Source organism: Myxine glutinosa, chromosome 3 (assembly GCF_964187855.1).
Source record: "Myxine glutinosa chromosome 3, kmMyxGlut1.1, whole genome shotgun sequence".
Classification (NCBI taxonomy): domain Eukaryota; kingdom Metazoa; phylum Chordata; class Myxini; order Myxiniformes; family Myxinidae; genus Myxine; species Myxine glutinosa.
In genome coordinates, this window is record NC_136263.1 from 29,535,407 (window position 1) to 29,559,765 (window position 24,359).

The 24,359-nt window shown below is 46.3% G+C and overlaps 1 protein-coding gene across 1 annotated transcript in view; it reads right to left on the reverse strand.

The window, feature by feature from the left end:
• The window catches only part of LOC144888176 (uncharacterized), a 79,756-nt gene extending 63,726 nt beyond the window's left edge, over window positions 1-16,030 (reverse strand). Inside the window, exons 1-2 of the mRNA XM_078773555.1 lie at window positions 15,373-16,030; window positions 14,857-14,961 (exon numbers count right to left, since the gene is read on the reverse strand). Coding sequence (XP_078629681.1) covers window positions 14,857-14,961; window positions 15,373-16,030 — 763 coding nt within the window. The remainder of the gene's footprint in view (window positions 1-14,856; window positions 14,962-15,372) is intronic.
• Between the last annotated feature and the right edge of the window lie 8,329 nt (window positions 16,031-24,359).

Consider the following 24,359-nt stretch of genomic DNA (forward strand, 5'->3'; position numbering starts at 1 on the left):
ACGATTTGTCTCACTTCATCCTTCAAGCAACTCACCCCCAACACATCACACCTCTCTTTCGCTATCTGCTTTGCATTCCTGAATACCGCTCTCTGACTCTCTTCCGAATCCAAGTGTTCTCCGAACATTTTCCTACATGCCTCCTGCGCCTTTGCTACCTCTTTCTTTGCAGCCTTCCTGACTGCCTTATAACTTTCATGCTCTGCTTTTTTCTGCTCCCGTACCCTTCGCCTTCTGCCACTCCTTGAACTTCTTCCTCTTCTCGTCAATCCTCTTTCCAACTTCATCATCCCACCACCATGATTCCGAGTGCTTCGGTGGTCCTTTTGTCCATCCACACACCTCACCAACGGCTCCCAACAGACTATCTTTCATTGACATCCAACCACGTTCAAGCTCAACCACATCATCCTCTACCCTACTCAGCCTCTCTTTTAATGCCTCCCTTACTGTCACCTCTTTCAACCTCCACACCTTCATTCTCGGTTGGTACTTCACCCGCCGAGCTTTCCTCGCACCTTTCACCCTTGTGTCGCAGACAACCAAGTGGTGCTGTGAAACAGCCTCCTCCCGCGGGATCACCTTTGTGTCTCGGAGGTGCCCCCTATCTCGCCTACGCACCATCAGGTAGTCAACGGTTGTCGTTGACCCACCTGACGTGTATGTAACAAGCTTATTATCCTCTTTCTGTAACTGAGTATTACAAATCAACAAATCAGCAAACTCCAAAATCCTTTCACCTTCTCCATTTCTCACACCATATCCGTAACCCCCATGAACTCCCTCAAAACCGTCCATACTCCTTCCCACATGTCCATTTAGGTCTCCTCCAACCACAACAACTTCCTCGTCTTTCACGTTTTCCATCACCTTCTCTATCGCACACCAGAACTTGTCCTTCTCTTCACCGCTCTGACCAACCTGCGGAGCATATCCCGAGATGACGTTCACCCAGAGCTTTCCAATCATTATTTTCACCATCATCAACCTATCACTCACTCCAGTCACACTCACCACACTGTCTACAAACTCCTCAGAAAACAGGACACCAACACCATTCACGCCCTCTGGGCATCCTTGCCACACAAACTTGTATTTCTGTCCCTGCCTACCCTTCACCATTCTCACACCACTTCCCTTCCATCTCGTCTCTTGCACACAACATATGTCCACTCTTCTTCTGAACAATACTTCTACCACTTCTCCTGACCTCCCTGTCATTGTCCCTACATTCCATGTCCCAAACCTCAGAAACCGATCTCCACTTCGGGCTGTACCCCGCCCATATGTAGTTGTAATTGTCATGGTTCTCTTTTTGAGGCAATGTTTTTATGGCCGGATGCCCTTCCTGACGCCAACCGACCCTCTTAGTCGCCTCTTACGACACGACACGCAGGGATACGGTGTACCTATTCGAACCAGGGTACACACCGGGGTTTTGAATCAGACTATGGTGACCATTTTTGCTAACATAACGAAACACCTCAATTAATCGCTTATGGAGCGGCTCGACGAGCAGCTTGCGAAGCCCTTGATAAGGAACGACTGACTTGGAAAGCGATAGCAAGCTGCTTGCTAACGGAACACACCCCAGATCTCAATGAGAGGCTTTGCTCATGGAGACCAAACTTACAGCCCCTGATATCGGGAAAGACGTATACAGCAAAGAGGTGCAAGCTGTGTCCTTACTCTTTTGGTTATGTTGGAAACCTTCATTCCCCAGCTGAGCGATCATTCTGCGTCGCCCCATAACATGGGGCGACGTGGGCGACCCCAAAACACTCCGAGGACCGACCCAAAAGACCCCAAGGACCGACCCAAAAGACCCCGAGGACCGACCCAAAAGACCCCGAGGACCGACCAAAACGACCCCGAGGGCCGACCCAAAAGACCCCGAGGACCGACCCAAAAGACCCCGAGGACCGACCCAAAAGACCCCGAGGACCGACCCAAAAGACCCCGAGGACCGACCCAAAAGACCGAGGACCGACCCAAAATACCCCGAAGACCGCCACAAAAGACCCCGAAGACCGACCCAAAAGACCCCGAGGACCGACCCAAAAGACCCCGAGGACCGACCCAAAAGACCCTGAGGACCAACCCAAAAGACCGACCCAAAATACCCTTAAATATACGGAAGACCCAGAATACCCACAAAAAAAACCAAAGACATAAAAAAACCCTTAAAGACTTTTAACGACCCAGAAGACCCAGAGGACCAAAAATACCCTGAAAACACAAAAACCCCGAAGACCATTAAAGACCAAGAAGACCACAAGGATCCCATAAGCCACTTTAGACCCATTAGACCAGCTTGGACCCTTGACCATTTCGAACTTTGGACCACTTGGACCTAATTTAGATTACAAATAAATTTCAACAAAATAAATGCTTGTATTATGATTATTATTTTTGTAGACCAAGTCAAGCTCGTGGAAGAGCTAACACATAGAACATATATTATAGGGAGCAGGAGACAAGAGGGGGAGAGAGGAGGAAGCACACCAACAGTTGAGAATAGGGACATCGGGAGATCTGTGGAAGGGAGAGGGATGGGGCGAGGTGCATGGTATAAACAAATGGACACGACTAGGATTTTCAGGAAAGAAAACGGGTTTTGAAAAAGGTGGATTTGGTGTGTATTGACAGGGGTCAAAAAGATCAAGGTTTTGGATGGGGGTTTTGAAAAAAAACGACTAATTAAAAACATAAACATACGAGATGGTGGTGAGCAGAAGTTTTAAAGACTTGGAGGGAGGAGTGGGATTGAAGAGTGTGTGGGAGTTTTTTCCAGATGCAGGGAAAAAGAGGAATGAAAGAGTGAAGGTGAGCAGAGAATCTTGATTGGTGTAAATCAAGAAAACTCAGCAACTCAATTTCAGTCAGGTAATTGTCAAATGGTCAAGGTAAGGCCTGCATTACCACGCTGAGAACGGCTACAAAACTAGAAAACAGAATTAGACGCAAAGGCAGCGAACGACACACCTCTGCCCGTTTTAAATGTCAATGCTGCAAAATGATCTCCCAAAGGGCAAACGACCTTCAAACTTTGCCCTGTTGAACCCGAAGTTTAATCGGTTCATACTTGTGGCACGTTTGTTGGAAATCTCTTCCGTGGTTCACAAGATATTGGGGTAAAAAAAACAAAACTATAATGGAATGAGGGGTGCACAGACATCCTGAATAAACAACGCATCCGGCCTTTGGCTGAGTAAGCTTTCATATCAATAACCGTATATTTTATCACAAGAATGAAAACAAGTCGGGAGAGGACGATGGTTCACGAGCGAGCGGTATTCAATGACAAAGGACAGACTACTTTGAAATGGCCGTCCTTTGTGACCTTTAAAAGTCAAAACCGACATTGAAAATATATAAATAGGAATGTATTATCTGTTATGAGACTAGTTAGCTACAGAATACCGAAAATTCGGTTCGATTCCGACAACTTTGAAAATTTGACCTGTGTGACCTTCAAAGGTCAAAGATTCTGAAATTTGTTGGAAAACTTGTATTTCATGATGCATGTGATAATATAAGATCATGTACGACATTTCACCCTATCAGGAAGCGAACAATGCAATAAAACAATCAAAAATCGACTTTTCTAAATTTCATGACCTTGACCTTGGAGCAAAAATGAAAAATCGAGCTCCGTGGGGCTAGACACATGACATTGGCCGAACCAAATACCGAAACCCCTGTCAGATTCCACCAACTCCCTCGGAGAAGATGTAGCTTGAAATCGATTATCCCGTAAAAAGACATCTTTTTCGGGCGTCGCTCCGCCCACAATGGGCGCAATACGCCCACTCTGGGCAGGACACAACTAGATCATGATATCAACCTCCCACCCAAGTTTCATCAAGATCGGATGATATCATCGGGTAGTTATGCTGCGGACAGACAGACACACACACAGACAGATGCACACGGATGACGAATATAGTGGTCACTTGATAACTCGTGAACCAAAAACGACTTTAATTAAAAACATAAAAAGGGAAGTATAAGCCAACAAGCAGCATCCAAGGCGAACCAGCACAGCGAACAGTAACTGATATAGAAATAGTATGTGTTTTGGTACAGAAAGAGAAGGGATGACAGAGAAAGTGTTTGAAAAGACAATAAAAGGTTCATGTAAACATTGGTATTAAAAATACAGGAAAAACTAGAGCAGCACTCGGAAGAGTGCACACCTCCGCGAGAGTGAACACAACATTTTGGATCCCACTGCGAATCCATCAAAATCTAATCGGCTTATTCTTGTCACCAAATCAACTCATCCACCAAGGTTTTGAGATATTGTGATATACTGTATATCGTTTTTGGCTCATCTCTTCAATGATGATCTTCAATCATGAAGAATCACTGAAAAAAAATTTTGTTTAATCCGGATTCCGATCGAGGCCAAAATCAAATCAATTAGGCCTTGTCACACCAAAACTGTTCCCCAAATTTTGTCCGAATATGTCCACAACATTTAGAGATATCCTGCTCACAGACAGACAGGTGCTCGGCCCAACTTCGGTGACGGGGTTAATGAATTAAAAGACATTGGGGCCATTTTGAGCCAGATGGGGGAGCGCAAAAGTGACGAAACAACAATAATTTGACACCTTCATTCACTACGTGATTATTTGACGAGTTGTTCAAAAATAAAATGGCTTAGAGAGGAGTCATGACTGGTTGCTCAAAACAATGACGATGCACAAATCGCTGGGAAACACCTGGGGAATAGGAGCCCATAATTACTCAGACAGTGTCTCACCCATCCGTGACTGCTTTCACCTTGCAAAGCGTTTGTGTTCATTTCTACGCAATGCGACTCCACCTGTCGGCCTCAAGTCCCTCCTTCATATCTCTGGCACTTAACGCCGTGGAGGCAAAAGAGGATTTTCCAAGACTTGACGTGGGCTTCTCACTACCACTCATGAAATTGTATTTTTTTTTCATTTTCCACCTTCATTCCAATCTTGGATTATCAGTTATTTAAAGATCATCGATCAAACTTCAACCTTGCTTGCTTGAACATGTTCAACACTCAAAACTCCTTTGTTCACACAATGTGGAGGAGGAGAGAGGAAGAGCAAGACAGTGAGAATGGGATAACAAGAGTGGGATGGGCATAAGTGGAGAGGAGGTAGAGTATAGGCAGAAGGGGAGATTTTTTTTTTTTTTTTTTTTTTTTTTTTTTTTTTTTTTTTTTTTTTTTTGGAGTATGGGGAGAAGAGTTTAGATTATGGGAAAAAGGGGTGAGGAGGAGTGGAATGAGGAAAAGGTGAATGGGTAGGTGAGAGGAGATGGAGAAAAAGAGAGGGAGAAATGGGCTGGGGGAATCAGAAAAGGAGAGGATTAGCCAGATGAGGAGAAAGGGTGAGCAATGGGGAAAAGGAAATAGCAAGATGGGGATGTGGAGACAGAAAGCAAGAGGACCTGGGAAGTGGGATGGCTAAGAGTCTGCCTAAATTCCCAAACCACGATTTCAATTCCTTCCGAACAGCTTGATGACGAGTCAAATTTGTCATTTTGATGACACATGCAGAACATCAATATCAAGCAGCATTGGATAAATGAAATTGTTTTTTTTTTTTTTTTGTATACAAGATCAAGGCTCAAATACTGTAAGATAACTGGAAGAGATAACATTAATGAAAAAAAAAAAACTGACACAAAAGACAAAATAAAGGTAGCAGGAGACAAGATGGGGAGAGAGGGGGATGCACACAAGTACAACATTTGAGAGCAGAGACGTCGAGAGATCTGTGGAAGGGAGAGGGCTCGGGGGGGAGGAGGAATGGGAAGGCTTGAGGTAAAAAAACAAAAAAAAAACATGGACACAGCTAGGACTTCCAGGAAATAAGTCGGTATTTCAGAAAAGCGGATCTGGGGTGAATTAACGGGGGTAGAAAAGGCTTTGGATGGGGAAAGATAAGAGATGGTGGTGAACAGCTGTTTTAAAGACCTGGAGGGAGGAGTGGGATTGAAGAGATTGAGGGAGCTTGTTCCAGAGGCAGCAGAAAAGAGGAATGAAAGAGTGAAGGTGAGCTCAGAGTTGATTTTGGCAGTTCCACCAGAAGAGGGTTGCTGACAGATCTTGCTCGACCAGTAGGAGTATTTGGGGGACAGAGCACAGACAGGGCGGGGGGGTTGGGGTGGGCTAGGCCAGAGAGGAGTCGGTAGAAGACAGAAAGACCACCTACCTGGCTGCGGTGAGTGAATGAAAGGCCCTCACAATCAGCTTCATCGCAGGAGATTTCAATGATTCTGAAAGCTTGGATTTCAACAGCGTGAAGTGGGGACCGCAAGGCTAACCCCCAGCTCTAGCAGGGAAAATGGCCTTAAAATGCATATTGTTGTTGTTGTTGTTGAAGCCGAGCTAGGTGAGAGGCAGGAGCACCAGCCCAGAGGGGAGAGCAGCATTCCATTGAGCTGCAGATGAAAACCTTGTATGTAGTGAGGAGCTCAGGTGTGTCAAGGAAGGACTTCACACGACAGAGGATGCCCAGTCGGCGACTGGCCCTGGAGGCCAGCTTGGCAATGTGGTTTTCCCAGGAAAGATCATGGCAGATTGTGAGACCCAAGGGCTTGAGTGACAGAACTTCTTGGAGATGATTGTTGAGAAAGTAGATGGGAGGGTAGTCCAGACGGTCTTTTCGGAGAGACATAGTAAGAGTGTGAGATTTTCTCAGGATTGAAATACAAGTTCCACTTGTTTGACCAGTCTGATTTTGTCCAGGTCTGAAGAGAGTGAGGAGGCTGCAGACTGCCAATCTGAGGGAAAAGGTATGGAGCGGCAGAGAGTGGAGCATCAGCAAAGAGATAGAGAGGATTTACCAGAGAGTCGGAGAGATCATTGATGAAGACCAGAATAAGCACAGGGCCCAGAACACTGCCTTGGGGAACTCCAGCCTGAACAGGAAGCGGAGATGAGAGAAATCCATTCAGGGCCACACGTTGATTATAACCAGAGAGAATGTCCTCAAGCCATGCGTGGAGATTTCCAGGGATACCATGGGAGTTGAGTTTGGTAAGCAGAGCTGAGTGCCAGATCGTATCGAAGGCACGTGATATGTCAAGGGAGACAGCTCCAATTTCCTGTTTGACATTGAGGACCTCCATCCATTGTTGAGACAGCAGAAGCAGCATGTCCAGAGTGGAGTAACCTGGTCTGAATCCAAATTGATGATCAGAGATCAAGCCATTGGAGAAGAGGAAGGATGTGATATCCGAAGCAATGATGGATTCCATGACTTTGCTGATAATTGGGAGCAGGCTGATTGGTTTGTTGTTGCAAGGATCTGTTTTTGCACCTCTTTTGTGTAAAGCGGTAATGTAGGCTGATTTCCAAGCTGATGGCAGATGACCTTGAGCAAAAGAGGGTGAAGAGAACAGAGAGGGTGTGAAAGAGCAGCAGAGCAGGATTTTAGGACCCGTGGGCTGATGCCGTCTGGTCCAGTTGCAGAATCAGAGTCTTGGATTGACAGAAACCACTCCACCTTGTCAGGAGAGAAGGCCACAGTCCAACGGCAGCTGGGTACGGTGGGTCCAGAGAGAGATGGGTTTGGGACACAACATTTAGAGGCAAACAAAGAGTTCAGGCATTCAACTTTTTCACGTGCGGAGTCAGATGTGTAGCTGTTTGAGGTAAGGGAGGGGATCGAGGGGGAACAAACACCAGCAACAGATTTGACAAGACGCCACCAGGATTTGGAAGAGAGAGACAGGTTTGAGAGTTCACTCTTGAGAGTAGAGAGAGATATTGTTTCCTGGCTCTGCTGAGGGTAGATACACACTTGTTCCGGGCTTTGTGAAAGGAAATGAGATTGCCTTCCGTTGGATTTGCCTTCCAGGAGGTGAAGGCAAGTTGTTTCAGGGCAACTGCCTCACCACAAAAATCCATGTACCATGGACATGAGGAAGGGTTTGACAACTGAAGATGAGATGGGATAAATCTGTGCATTAGAGAGAGCAGATTACTTTGGAAGCATTCCCAGGATGAGTTGATGTCAGAGGCAGTAGAGATGGGAGACCAGTCCAGATGATTTATGGCTGCTTGAAGACCGTGCCATTTGGCCTGAGTGAAATGCCAGACTCATCAACGCAGAGGAGGCTCTCTGAGAATGGCCAGAGAGATTTCCACTTTGACAAGCATAAGGTCAGACGAACCAATTGGAGCCGAAGAAGAGCAGCAGACATTTGCAGGGAAGTTTGTCATAACCAAGTCTAGAAGAGAAGCTGCTCCGTTGTCTGAGATCCGGGTCGGGAAATTGACAGATTGTATTGTCCCAATGAGTCACAGAAGTCGTTTGCTGAGGTGCCATGGCTGGTGCGAGCGGTACCCACACCCAGCCAGCTGGCATGATGAGTTGAAATCACCACATATGAGGAAAATAGATTTGGGATGAGTTGATAGAAGTTGGTCCATGTTATCAGACAGTGAGATGTAGATGGAGTCATCACTGTTTGGTGATGGTCATCACAACACACATATATGAACATTTGGTGGGAGCGAAGGGGAAGCCCTAGCCAGAGGTACTCCTGGGGGTGGGGTGGAGAGAGGACAGTGCAGGGACAGTGAGGAAGAGAGTTTTTGATAAATATAGCAACGCCACCTCCAGGACGAGGCTCAGGCCTATCATACCGGATGAGGGAGTAACCAGGGAGAGATATTGAGGAATCGGAGACATCTTGAAGGCAGAAAGTTTCTGTTAAGCAGATGAAGTCTGGTTTGTCAGAAGCAACCTGTATGGAGAGATCAATCAGGTTTGAGCGAAGGCCCCGGATGGATGTTTGAGGTCCATACCGTTAAGGAAGAGGAAGGGGGAGCATCGGATACAGGACAGGACAGGGGAGGGCGAGATGAGGAAGAGGAGTGGAGGTTGGGAGAGCTGTTGATAGTGTGTCAGAAATTTCACAAGACCAAGCAGAAAGGGAAGGAGGGAGACAAAAGGTTTGATGGTGATTGGATGAGGCACAGTGAGGTGTTGTTTGAGGGGGGTGGGAGGGGGGGGCAGAGCAAAGAAGGTTGGAGGAGATTTAGGAGGGGAGGGGTGAGGGGGGAGTTTAGGACGGGAGGGGCATGGGGGGAGATTTGAAAGGGATGGGTGAGGGGGGATTTTAGGAGGGCAAGGATGAGTTTGGATTTTATAAAGTGTTGGACAATTAATGGAAAACGAGCCTTTATTGCAAAATGAGTTTCTTCTGATTTTCAAATCAGAGATCCGTTTGAAAACGTTGGAGAGGTGGAATGCAGGTGAGTTTGGGGAATGTAGAAAGGAAGTACTGTTAGAGATTGAATTTTTATTTGAAATGGAGATTTGGTGAGCAAATCGAAAACAACCTTCGAAAGAAGAAGAAAAGTGTGTTATAATATACAGCAGAATACAACACTTCAGGGGAAATTTTAAACATTTTAAAACTAACAGGTGAAAACTATCTGGGGAAATTCCCTAAATGAGGGCATGAAGGGTTCCTAAGGGTGATCTTATGATTCCAGCACAGGTTCAGAAGCAGGATTAGAAGAATAGGAGATTGACAGCCAGGAGAGCAGAGAATGAAGGAACAGGGAGGTGTATAAGCAAATGTGTTAGTGCAGGACGAGGCCTACTTTTTAAATTCTTTGTTTATGTGTTTTTGAAAGTTAGGTGAAAGTGGATCAGAGGAAGAAGGATAAAGTTGAAGAAGTAAGGTGAGAACTTGAATTGGAATGGTGTCGGCTGGAGAGGATTGAGTTGTTAAGGAAGGAGAAGAAAAAAAAGAAAAAAAAAAAAGTGGGTGGGGCAAAACACGTGGTCGAAGAACGAACGAACACAGGGAGAGAAGGAAATTCGTTTTTGTTTTGTTTTTGGATTAAGACTAAGTTTAAACAAAGGGCAAGATGTTCGGGGAAGTATGGGGTGAAAAAAAGACTGAAAAAAAACCAGTGAGAAAACGAAAGTAAATGGACCACAAACGACCACCGAGAAAAGACAACAAAGCCCCGAGACCTGGAAAACCAGGCCCGAAAACGCATAAAGCGAAAACGCGAAAAACACAGGTATGCATGATTTACACCAAGATCGAACTAGAAACACACAGTAGGCACTCACACCGTAAATTAAAAATACAGTTTTGACAAAAATACAAATGGAAAATTTCTTAACTTTCGTAGCGTGGATCACTTGGAAACACACACAACCTCGCCGGCAAAACTGGAAACGGAAGAGTTAATGTGATCTCTCGCATCAAAATCATATCATTCCTCTTTCCTCCCGCCTCTGGAACAAACTCCCTCACTCTCTTCAATCCCACTCCACCCTCCAGGTCTTTAAAACAGCTGTTCACCACCATCTCTTATCCTCCCCCATCCAAAACCTTGATCTTTTCTAGCCCCGCTAATTTCGGTCCCCTTGTGTTTTATACCTCTCCCCCCCCCCCCCCCCTCCCCTTCCCACGCCTCCAGCCCCCAAGCCCTCTCCCTGCTCTCCAATGTTGTGGTTGTGTGCTTCCCCTTCTCTCCCCATCTTGTCTTCCGCTCCCTCTTTTTGTATATTTTGTTTGTCTGGTTGATTTGTTTGTGAAATAAATGTTAGCTCTTTCACGAGCCTCGATTCAGTATACAAAAAAAAAATCAAAAAAAAAAAATCAAGTTATCCGGAAAGTGAATATCTGCATCCTTTTCAAAGAGAATAATGCACTGAGGATATACCTGAAAGTAAAGATAGTTTTTCATTCTCTTTAGATAATGACGAGGCAAAAAAAGCATAATTTACACAATAAACTGAGCAGACTTTTTGTGTATCCACAAACCTCAACTGTGAATCAAAAGAACATTCAACAATGCAGTGAAAACTCGGCTCCAATAAGTGACTTTCAAAATGGCATAATCCACCCCCAAATGCTGCGTGTATGTGTGATTGTGTGTGTATGTATGTATGTATGTATGTATGTATGTATGTATGTATGTGTGTATGTGTGTATGTATGTATGTATCTGTGTGTGTCTGTGTGTGTCTGTGTGTGTCTGTGTGTGTCTGTGTGTGTCTGTGTGTGTCTGTGTGTGTCTGTGTGTGTCTGTGTGTGTCTGTGTGTGTCTGTGTGTGTCTGTGTGCGCAGAAACCACAGAAAGCTGAAGAGTTTGCGGTCAAATAAATTATATTATGTCCGGAAAAAGGATTGTTACATGATATGGATCACCAAGCTTCTGACAGAAGCGGCAAAATACTTGGAAAAGTACCTGAGAGAAAGGGCTGTACCTCTGCACAATGAAAGAATCAGAGAACTTTCTCAGTTCGGCAAACGGGTACCTACTCATCACTGCAAACTCCCAACCATGCGGGCCGATGTAAGACTTGAGTGGATAGGCATGTGCTATACAACCCCTGACGGATCTCTACTAGATTGTGTATCTGCATTATGTGCTTATGAACACCGATGGGAAGGACATATCTGGGTAACTTTAAAATTAGGATATTTGGTATTAATCATGTTGCAGGGAGATTTAGGGGGGTGGGGGGGAGAGTTGTGAGGGCTGTTATAAATATATTGTTTGCTTGGTTTTGGGGCCACAAGAGAAATTATGCAAGATTTTTGCATGTATTGCTAAAGGTTTGCGAATGTGTGCGCGTTTGTTGTCCACGGCCAACACTGGAATGTACAGACAGGAAATGGTATGAACCAAACACCTCTTGATCAAATTTAACGTAATCCTATATTTACCCTCGCAGGAAGAGGGGGTATTGCATTTGGGTCCATTTGTGTGTTCAGAATAAATATGATTTTCTCGGCAACTGTTGCTCCGATTTACAAGAAATTTCCCCCATAGGTGCAAATACACCTGTATAATTTTTTAAATAATTATGACGTTATCGGTCACTTAGTATGGGCGCCATCTTGGAAAAACCGAAAAACTTTGCAGCTCTATATCTGCAAAAGCACCGCATAGAAAAAAAATGAGACATAGCTCATTGTAAAGAACTCTCCATGGGGAATAAAATATGTTAATGATGGTGTCACAGGTGCCTCCATTATGACGTCATAATTCGACATATACAAAACTTCATCCGATCAAGATGAAATGTATTGAGCATCATCTAGGGGTAAATTGGTAGAAAAAAAATAAAATAATGATGACATCATCGGTCACGTGGTTCGGCCGCCGTAATTGTTTTTAACACAAGCCTTAAAAACAACTGAAAACATCCTGGTGAGGATCTGCAATCTCCGATTGCTCTTTCTTGTTACTATTTGCATTCAGGAACAGAACAATTAAGGTTAACAATCTTAAAAGGGCCACTCTTTCATTTAAATGCTGAAAATTATGTTTGAAAGACAAATTTCATGCTAGCAACATAAGATTAAAACTTGAGAGCAGAACTCAAAACAGAGCGCATGTGCAAAAGGCATAGTTTTGTATCCACTAGCAGTAGCACTTTACCCGTAGATAATCATGCGCGCGCGCACGCACACGATAATGTCAGGAAGTCACATTCAAAAAGTACACGGTTTGGACCATCTTCCAAGAGAGAGGAGTGTTAACATTTCAAAGGAATGAATTTAGATTTCAACAATGTCTTGTGCCCAAACTCAATCCACAAGGCTTTCATCCACAGCTTGATGGAGTACCTCTCTCCCCTCCGGGCTGGCGCCCCTGCACTGACCCTTGCTCAATGAAAGCTTTACCACCATGAAAACCAAGGCCAGCAAGATCATTGTAATCTCCCACAATGAAGCTAAGTATACAGGACTATTACTTCGCCTTTGGCACCAGATCGTCTTCTTCAGCCTCCTTTCCGGTGTTGCACCCCCTGCCCTCTCCATGCTTTGCACCCCTCCCCTTCTGAGGTATCTGCAGGCCACATGCATTCCACCAGCAATGCCATTCACTTGTTGCTCACCTTCACTCATATCTTCCTTTTTTTTCCCCCACCTGTGGAACCAACTTCCACATTCTCTTCCATCTCATTATTCCCTCTAGGTCTTCAAGACAGCTGTTCATCCCCCATCCAAAACCATGATATTTTCTACACTCGTTAAACCACCGTACGTACCTCCCGCAATATTTGCTTCTGTATCCATCTTGTCCACCCCTTGCATTCTTCCCTACCCCTCATCGTCACACACATTCCTGGTTCGTTCGTCTATTTTCTCTATCGTCCCTGCTGTTGACATTTCCCCCCTCTTTCTGCTGTTCCTTTTGTTGTGTTGCATCCTGATAAGTTCTGTGTTATAGCTCTTCCATGAGCCTGACTATATGCAAAAAAACAACAAAAAAAACATTAAGGGCTGTACATAAAGCAGGGCTGTACAAAGGGCTGTACATAAAGCTTCAATAATTTTACTATAACTCACCAAATGTCCGTCTGTCCATCTGTTCATCTGTTCCCAGGTACCGCAAAAACGGCTGAACCCATCGCAACAAAATTTTGGGTGGGTAATCCTGGGACCCCCTGGAGTAAAATGGCTATATTGTTTTTCCAATTTTTTTCCCCCAATTTTCCCCAAACACGATGGAATAATATTTACCGATATGAAGTGATGTGGCTTTTATTGAAATTCTACAAATACTGTTTAGATTTTGATGATTTGCGTGTGATATGATTTAATGGATGCTTACATAAATCGTTTAAAATAAAAAAGCCTTCAATTTCCAATATTTTGCCTTTTCATTTGGGCCTCCCTATTGAAGCCCTGCCCGTAGGGCGGGTACCGTTGCTAGTTTTAGTAATTACTCCTTAACACAAATTTCATGGTGGCTGTTACTGCCATTGCAAAGCTGTAGCTTATGCTGCTGGCCTTGCACGGCATGGGTGGCCTTTGCATGGCCTAGGTCTTATAATTCTGTGGCTTTGTCATGCATCAAAACAAAGCAGAGAGACTTTTGCTTGTGCAGATCATTCAAAATGATCCCTTCACAGATAAAGATAAATCTTGCAATAAAATATATTGTCGGATTACTATTTACTATAGTTGAATTAGCCTGGTGTTGGCTTATGCAACCTTCACATACACGGATTATTCTTACGAGTCCTTACGGATCGCCAACTCGTAGTCAATCACAAGCATCCGTAAATAACTCGCTGGTATCCGTAGATAACTCGTCACAACTCGCAACAACTTTTGACATGTCAAAAATCATCTTCCGTTATTTACGGATGCTTGCGATTGACTACGAGTTGGCGATCCGTAAGGACTCGTAAGAATAATCCGTGTATGTGAAGGCACCCTTAACGGTTAAGGTGGCTGGCTGAAGATCGCAAGGTCCTGAGTTCAAGCCCGTCATGCGTTGAATTAACACCGGGTGGGTTGACTCAGCGTGTCATCCTTCCGAGGTCGGAAAAATGAGTATTAGCTTACTGGAATGAAGGAGCAAATAGAGTATCCTGCATCGGAGTGGCGACCCATTCAGGATTGTGCCCAATAGCAAAGAAACTGTTTCGGCAGCAATATGCATCTAAAGATGCAAAAGGAATTGGCCATCATAGTCGGATTAGTACTTGCAAACAATATACAGATTACTACCAAAACCTTTACGAAACGCATATTTTCCCAAATATCACAATATACATAGAAATGGCTGGAATTGATGTACTGTACAGTTAAGTACATTTTCAGAAACATGTAATCACTGGTACTATTCACCATGACGAGGTATACAAAGGCGAACAAGAATTCAAGCTCGATTAATTTTGTACAACACACAAGTAGTGCCACATATGCATCATGACCTTTCAGAACAAATGGTTATGTAAAGTAATTGTTCTTTATCCTTTTCCAAATAGCTAACATATCTCCATTTTCACTCTCAATCCTGTGAATCACCTGCAGCCTTATCTAAACATGCCCTGGTTCTGAGTGATTGTGATTGGTGCGTTACCAGTGTATTGTGCACAGACAATGTCGCCCTCTTGAGGTGAAAAATTTTCAGGCTCCAGAGATTCACAATGCACTGCAATTTCTCTCATGAGACCATATAGATGTTCTGTTAGGACAGGAAATCGAAGGAAAAGAAGAGATTTGTGTTTAATCTAAATGGTGACAAAACAATCACAAAAATGTCCCCTTTTCTTGAAACAAAAATCAGCAAAAGCAACAGTAACATCAACAAAAAAATAACAATTCATCATTTTGTTTTCTAATCAGTAGCAGAGATGAAAGTTCAAATGAAAATGTCACCTACATTTTTCACTTAAATGACATTCAAAATGCCTGCTTTGTCATAGGAGGTGGCAGGGTTGGGTAGTGCAATTAATTATGGTTGTTTATTGATGCACTCGTAATTCATTCACATCACGGAACCAATTTACAAGCCGATACAAAAGCATTATTCCTGCACATGTTGGCAAACAAAGGTGAGCAGGAGATTACAATTAAGATTAGGTAAAACATTTACCGAGGCCATCAACACGCTGGAAGTAAAAATGGCTCGGGTCCACCACCTCGCATATGAGCACCAGAAAATACTCCTCTTCCTCAAATATGGTTTGAGCACGGTATTGCACCAGGGAGCTTTTGGGAATTTCTTTGGCAGATGGTGGTAACACAGGGTCATTGCTCGTGGAGGGTTCACCGGTGAGAAATGGTGGCAACACGGGGTCATTGCTCAAGGAAGGTTCGCCGGTGGGAAATGGTGGCAACACGGGGTCATTGCTCAAGGAAGGTTCGCCGGTGAGAAATGGTGGCAACACGGGGTCATTGCTCAAGGAAGGTTTGCCGGTGAGAAATGGTGGCAACACGGGGTCATTGCTCAAGGAAAGTTCGCCGGTGAGAAGTGGTGGCAACACGGGGTCATTGCTCAAGGAAGGTTTGCCGGTGAGAAATGGTGGCAACACGGGGTCATTGCTCAAGGAAGGTTCGCCGGTGAGAAGTGGTGGCAACACGGGGTCATTGCTCAAGGAAGGTTCGCTGGTGAGAAATGGTGGCAACACGGAGTCATTTCTCAAGGAAGGTTCCCCAGTGAGAACTACAGGAGAGAAGGAAGAGGGTGGAATGTCAAGTGAAACAAAGTTCTGCAGCAGAAACTTTTTACTTGCAACAGCAAGAACCGACATCAAGACAATACCCGTATTCTCCTAAAAACTTTAACGTACAGGTACGCATTTAGGTGCAATTGGTGTAATTGGTAGAAGAGATAAAAGAAAGCAGTTGGAAGGTTAATGTATTCCATTAATGTAGAAAAGGTGACAAGCAAATAAAGTGGGCTGAAGGGAACAAGGTGAACAAGGTGTACAGGCAAACATGCAAAGAAGAACAAGACCGATAGTCTAACAATGGCATAGCCGGGCTTGTTTGATACTTTATTTGAAGAGGATAGTATGACCTGGGTGGGGATACCAATTAGCAAATAATGCAAGTATTATTTTTTCAATAAATTCCACGTTCCTCCTGTGCAACATTAAGTCGAACATCAGGCATTGATTGACAGCAGGTTTGTGAAGGACTTGGACAAAAAATAACACACCCAGTCTGAACGTTACTGTATCCAGTCAATGGCGAAACTGCAAATGGGGAATCCGCAAATGTCACGGATAGAAATCCTTACATTATTTCCTCATTCTGCTTTTAAACTCAACGTCTATATTTTCATTCCAAAAAAATAAAAATAAAAGTTAAAAAACGGCGCCATAGTTATGACGTCGCTGGTACCCAGAGTATACTGGCACCCAGGTACCGTCGCTGGTACCTGGGAAGTGACAGTGATGGCACTTCCCCCAAGCTCAGTGGCTGTATCAAGTGTTTGTCTCGTCAGTGTGTGTCCATCCGCGCGTTTGTGTGTCCGTCCGCGTGTATGTGTGTGTGTGTGTGTGTGAGCTCGATTACAAGCCTCAGCCCATGTACATAAAAAAACATCAGCATTAATCATTCCAATCACCAGTGAATACTATAGTATACAACAACAACAACAACAACAACAACAACAACAACAACATGCATTTTAAGGCCATTTTCCCTGCTAGAGCAGGTGTTAGCCTTGCGGCCCCATGACAATCTTCTCAATTTTGCCCTATTTTCTTGTTAGTTTGCAAGGTGTTAGTTTTTGCCCAATTTTCCCCACAATACTGTCATTTTGCCCTAGTTAGGCCAACCCCCGCTTGCGGGGAAAAATGGCCTCTAAAGGTGGTTTTTTTTTTGGTTTTTTTTCTGCATTTCCCCTTGTTAACCCTGTTGCCCGCATTTCTTCTTCCACCACCCTTAGCCAAGTCTCTCGGTCTTCCCCGTCCTCTAATTCCTTCGACATTCATGTCCATCACTCTTCTCACCCAGTCGCTTTCATCCTTCCTCAACACATGACCAAACCATCTCAACCTGTTTCTCTTCACAGCATCCATCACGGACTCTATTCCCATTATCTTTCGCAATTCATCATTTGTCTTCCTCTCTCTCAAAGATACTCCACACATTCACCGAAACATTCACATTTCCACCCTTTCCAGCCTTCGTTGCTGCTTTACGTTCATTACCCATGTCTCACTCCCATAAATCATAACACTTCTCACACATGCAGCATACACCTTTCCCTTCAGCTTCAACGACACACCCCTCATCAGCACGCCACTCAGTTCCCGAAACTTCTTCCATGCACATCTCACTCCAGCAACCATCGCCGAGTCTGATCCACCTTCTCCATTCAGCATGTCTCCAAGGTAGCAAAATGTTTTCACACCTTCCAGCTTCATGCCGTCTCCAAGATCAAACTCAACATTTCCTCCACCTGCAGCTCCCTCTATGTACACCTTAACACCTTGCACTTGAATGTAGCTGCCACGCTGGTTAATGACCCTCACAGACCACTACATTTTTGATGAACCCACTCAGCGCACATTGTACACTGAATGGAGTTCACTCCAACACCATTCATGCACACAGCACACGGCCACTTCCCAGTTCTTTCCTACAGTATAAATACTGTCACGCAACTCCGATTAACATCAAAGTTGCGGATGCCGATGACGAGGCTTTAAACTCCCGAGGCGAAAACTCAATAGCGGATTCCAATCAAGCACAAGCACACATTGAGTTCCACAAACTCAATAGCCTGGTGTTGGGCTCGAGGCTAGGGTGCCAGCTTAGGATCCTAGGATCCTGGGTTCAAATCCCGGTCGATCGCTGAATTAACGCCAGGGAGGTTGACTCAGCCTGTCATCCTTCCGAGGTCGGCAAATTGAGTACCAGTTCACTGGTAATTCCCTGTTTGTCATAAAAAGGCGACAAAAAGGGTTGGCGGCAGGAAGGGCATCCGGCCGTAAAACATCGCTTCAAAAAGGGGACCAAAAAACAACAACCACGGTCCCCGAAAAAGGCCAACCCCCGCTTGCGGGGAAAAATGGCCTCTAAAGGTGTTTTTTTTTGTTTTTTTTTAATCAAGCACAAACGCGCGGAATGGCGGGACACAGCAAAGCTCCGCAGCATTACCTATTAAAATCAAACAGCCAGGAAACTGCGTTCAGATATATACAAAAATAACACAAGGATTTATTAAATAAAAGCAAGACAGTGAAAAAGCACGCGCCGGTAAATCTAATATCCTAAATCGGGACGTCCCCACACGACTGATAGCAAACACAAAACGAGGGAGATGAATTACGAAAAGAACACGTCACGTCGTTCAAAATGTACGCGGATGCAGGCTTATCTTGTCTTTCGTCGTCTTTGTGGTCGCCGTCCAACACCGCTCCTTTCGGCCTGATCGCACACCACGAGGTCCCTCGCTCCAAGTCCCATAAGGCCGAGCACCACGCACCACGGGTCGACGACCTCCAACGCGAGCACGAAACTCCAGAACCAAGAGGAATGGCGAAAAGGGGGAGAGAGAGCGCAGGTGTGACTGCACGTCTCGTCCTTCCAACTCGCTCCGGGACTGGTCTCGCCTGCACTCGGTTCAGCGCGCCTCCGAACTGCTCTGCCCTCAACTCACACCGGGACTGCTGGCAGCCAACTGCCGAAAATGGCGTCCTGCCCTCGATAATATCTCTGGCCGATGACGTCACATTGGCGCACTCCTCAGCCAATAATAGCCTCCCAAATCGCCGGATCGCCCAGGTCACGCCCTCTGCGGCATCACTCCTACTCTCCCGTCCCCGACCACGCGGTCCTTGTGTTACAACACATGCCAGGCGAGGTTCATAGGCCTTGGAGGTGTAAACGGTGGCTGCCGATTGTGGCGGTGTTCCAGCCCGATTTCTTGTCTATTTTCTTCCAAAGTCATGTCAAAGGGGAGGAATTATTTAATTTTGCGCTAGGGACCAAACTAAGTGTTTATGTGGTTCGCTATGCCATAATGGACAAAGGTTTGACTACTAGGTGAGACTCACAGGGGCGTTATCTTTTAATCCCTATCTAACTATCACACGAACCTCCAGGTAGATCCACAATTATACACCTTATCCCGACAAACGCCTAAACATGAAGAACTTATTCCAGGTAGATTCCCTACCGCGACAGTCGAATACCTACCTATACAGATCTACCTAGCTCTAGATTTCGCTCTACCCCCCAGACATAATACAGCCCCCCCCCCCCCCCCCCCTGGAACCGTAGCTCCTGCAAGGTTCACCGCAGGCACTACCATTCCAGCCTTAACACTTAGTCACAGACTTAATTAACCTATGAAATAAATCAGGAAGGGCTGTGGGAAGTGAGTCGGGCGACCTACCTACACTTCCTTGACATGCTAAACCCCTTAACAATCATGCAATCATGTATTTACAATTTCTTCTTTGCTCCTGCGGAGGGAGGAAACAAACAACATGCAACTCTAACTTAACCACAAAACTTAACCATAACCAGAAAATTCCAAAAACTCTATAAACATTTGTACCTACCCCAATCTACAGACCGCGTCCCCCGGTGGATGCCACAAGACACAACCTTACCTGCGGGGCCATCCCAATGCACCCCCTAAGTTTCCACGGGCCCTGTCCAGATGTTACAGGTGAGTGACATGGCTCGGTGGATTTTGCCCACATTCATGCAACACAGACCCCTTAACCACTCATTCTCATTCCATAAGGCATCACTACATTTCAAAAATCAACAAAGCTCTTACACAATACACCCCCCTGCAGGACCATGGCACTGATGTCATATACATGTGTGTGTGCATCCCTCAACTAGGCAGCGGGGAGGTACCGCACAAAAAGATGGTGGGGGCGCTTCAGGCTGTGGTGCCCGCAGTCCCAAAAACAAGTCAACCGACTTACAAGTTCATTGCCCCCCCCCCCCTTTACCTCTTGGCCCATGGCAGCCCAACTGCCCCTTTCTGCCGTTACCTCGCCGGTGAGGGTCTCCACACACCCCAGGCTCCCTTGCCTCCTGCTTCCGCGTGGCAACACGGGTCACCGGGGGACTTCCTCACCCCGCGGCGCCCAACCAGACCCTCCACCAACGAGCTCCAATTTCCAGTTACCACCGGCTGCCAGGGGTAATTGCCGCAGAGGGGGGGGCGCAGGCATCGCTCCTCAGAGCTTGATCTGTACCTGCGGACACACACACCTTCCCCACCCACAAGACCCCAAAACACACTTCCTCCCCCGCTGCCATTCAATTCTCCACACAACTCGGCACAATTCCATAGATGATGGTGGTACAAAAGATGTTTCAAAGTTTGCCATGGCCTGCCACATGTGAAATCCCATTCACAGTTCAAATCATTGAATCATCACACATTTCCATTTCCAAAACACATTTCAAAACTCAATAATCACCACTCACTCATATTTCTCCAACCTCACGACCACATCAAAACACAACCACTGCACAAAAACATACGCCACCCACAAGACACTGTGTGGCCCCCATTCCATCCCCTCACCGGCTATGTCATCACTCTCACCTGCCTCCCAACTCCAAATTACATGTCCCTAAAATTTCCAAGTAAGTCCTGGAGCCTGGGACAGTACTCCTCAAAACACTCACCTCAAGTGCAGGTAATTACCGGTTGGTCAGGTGCAAAGTGCAATCCACCCTCAAAATCCCAAAATTTCACATTGGGCCAACCAAATACTTCCAAATTTCTCTTTTGTCCCCACTACACTGGCAGGTATGTGGATCCGCATCCAACGGTGATCATCACTACACAACCACTTGTGGCCACGACAGCTCTGCACCTCTACCGTGCAAGGGTCATCGGGACATGGTGAGCAGTCAAAACGCCAACATGGCCCATGAGTGTCCATAAGGGTGCGACCCACTATCCATCCTTAGGCCCCCCTGCGAGGAACACAGCTGCACCAGCCCCAGCTGGCCAATGTGGTGAGCAGTTGCTGCCAAAACACACACTACCGCACACACAACCTCGGCCCTGGGGTGCACGGGCGCAGTGTGTGGCATCCCTACAGCCACGTCCCCTGCACCTCCCCATCATCCCCCAGTCCGACTACAGAACTGCAGCCCCCCCAGTGCTCACCCACACTTGACCACACCAAGGTCCAGTCAACAGCCATGCTCCACCAGGAGATCCACCCAGAAGACATGGTCCACACACCTCGGACACGCACAGCACCACGTTGACCCTCAGGCTACACAACTACATCCCCATAACCCTGCATCCCAAATATCAGCACAGTTGCCCCCGCAACCAGTTGAAGCTGTGTCCTGCTACCCTATTAATTTTATCGCAGCCTCCAACACTTTGGTCGACACACCTGGATCAATAATGGCGTCACTGTAGTGTCCACCATGACATTTCAAAATCCACCCTTAAATTTGCATCTAACCCACAGATTACCCATGCCAAACATTTGTCACATTTCACTAACCTCACCAAAGAAGGATGCTTTGCCATACACATGCCAGCCGAGCATGGCCCATATGCTCGGCTCGTTACACATCTCCCGATTCACATCCCCATGGCTCTCTTCCCAACCCGAGAGTCCATAAATCATAACGGAGCATCTGTGGAAGGTCACTCTCACACCATCACGTTCCACAGATGCCCCAATGGTTGTCCGGCAGGCTGTCTCATTCCTGTCCAATCGGTTCGACCTGCGTCCATAGACCAACCACCATGCCAGGTCATCACATGCTGGCTGTCCCAGAATCTCAGGAGGGTGCCAGGTCGCATGCCCGGGTGGTCACTACATCAGGCCCAAGTTGGCCGCCCGCAGTGCCACCACCAAAGCGCAACCCACAACACCTCCCCCTAGTGGTCCTCAATAAATGCCATCCCAGGCTTGAGAAACCACCTCGGACCCCCCTGGAGGACTTAACCCCCACCAGGGTCCGGTGACCCTTCCGGCCCGAACCACCAGCTCAGACGGCGCCCCGACGGACAAGGGACGCAACTCCACCAGACCCCCCGTGGGACCCAGGTCGTACCATGCCACCCATGGCTGGACCACACGTCCAAATCTCGCCAGCACAGCCCCCCAGCTGGCTGGCATACCCAAATTTTGAAAGGGGCAACTTTTGCCCGAGGCCATCACCCTTGACCTCTCGATGTCCAAATCCCACAGCCGGGGACCAATCCCAACCATGGCTGTTCCAAATCAAATTCCCATTTAAATTTTATTTTAAATTTCCTTTTTACAATTTTTATTCCCAACTGTGCCAAACCACAGCTGCAGGTAACAACTCCCTTGGGTTGTTCCGCCCCTCCCTGCAGCTGCTCCACATTCCCTGCGGGGACCAAATCTTCGGAGGCTCTATCCCCCGATCCTCCAAGGTCCAAATCCAGTCCGGAGCCAACACACTCCCCCAACTGGTTGTCCAATTTCGGAGCCTCCTGTTCCCAATTGTTGTGCACAGTGAGGGTCCCCACGGTCACCACATCCACCTCCTCGGACCGACACCTCTTTACCCGAGCTCCTTTGGGCCCGGTCAACCTCCGCCTACATGGGACTGTCCCAGGCACCCATTCGCTGTGTCACATCATCCTCATCATTATCATCATTACAAATCATTTCTGGCCCCGCCAGGTCTTCATCAATATCCCCAATAAATACCCGGTCCGGCTCCATTGCACGGACCCCCAAAAACTCTACCCCCTCTTGCTCCGCACCACCGCCCTGGTGCTGCACCAATTCCAATTCATCCCCCTGTTGAGGTGTTGTGGCATCCACCCGGTCCCGACAAACAACCAGGCTAGATGGGAAACATTCCCTATTACAATTCTCACATTCCTCGCTCACCTGTTGGCATTCCCCATCTACCTGTTCACATGCCACAATTGCCATTCCCTGTTCCTGAGCCACATGCACATCTGCATGGGCCGTACTCTCTCCCATTCCCAATTTGGCTTCCCCCCGTTCAGATTTATTTTCTAACCTTGCCACCTTTGGCTTCTCCTGTGCCCCAGGTGAATCATTCTTTTGTTCTTTCATTAATTCATTTGTTTGTTCACGTTGGGCACTCAATTCGTTCGTTTTGGCTTCCCCTGCCTGCAGAATCTCTTTTATCATATTACATAGTCGACAGCATTCGTCAGCATTGTCCTGGTAAGTCATTGGGATCGTCTCTACGGCGGGGAAAGTTCCAACGCTATCCTCCAATTCCCCCATTTCCGGCTCACTCCCTACACTGGCAGAAGCCTCGCTACGTACCTCCATTTCGTCTATTTTCTTCCAAAGTCATGTCAAAGGGGAGGAATTATTTAATTTTGTGCTAGGGACCTAACTAAGTGTTTATGTGGTTCGCTATGCCATAATGGACAAAGGTTTGACTACTAGGTGAGACTCACAGGGGCGTTATCTTTTAATCCCTATCTAACTATCACACGAATCCCTGGTGTTGGCTTAGCGGTCAGGGTGCCGGCTTAGGATCCTAGGATCCTGGGTTCGAATCCCGGTCGATCGCTGAATTAACGCCAGGGGGGTTGACTCAGCCTGTCATCCTTCCGAGGTCGGCAAATTGAGTACCAGTTCACTGGTAATTCCCTGCTTGTCGTAAAAGGCGACAAAAAGGGTTGGCGGCAGGAAGGGCATCCGGCCATAAAACATTGCTTCAAAAAGGGGACCGAAAAACAACAACAACCACGGTCCCCGAAAAAGGCCAACCCCCGCTTGCGGGGAAAAATGGCCTCTAAAGGTGGTTTTAACTATCACACGAATCTCCAGGTAGATCCACAATTATACACCTTATCCCGACAAACGCCTAAACATGAAGAACTTATTCCAGGTAGATTCCCTACCGCGACAGTCGAATACCTACCTATACAGATATACCTAGCTCTAGATTTCACTCCACCCCCAGACATAACAATACTATAGTATAAATATATCAAAATACAATGTTAAATCATGAATGTATTGAGATATTATCAAACCAGCGAACCGTCGTGATCTGTTCACTTCCGAATTCGGGAGCAAGGTATGTGTCAATCGCATTTCAAAATCATAATTGTATTGAGGAATTTCTGAAGCCTCCTACCCACCTTACGACACC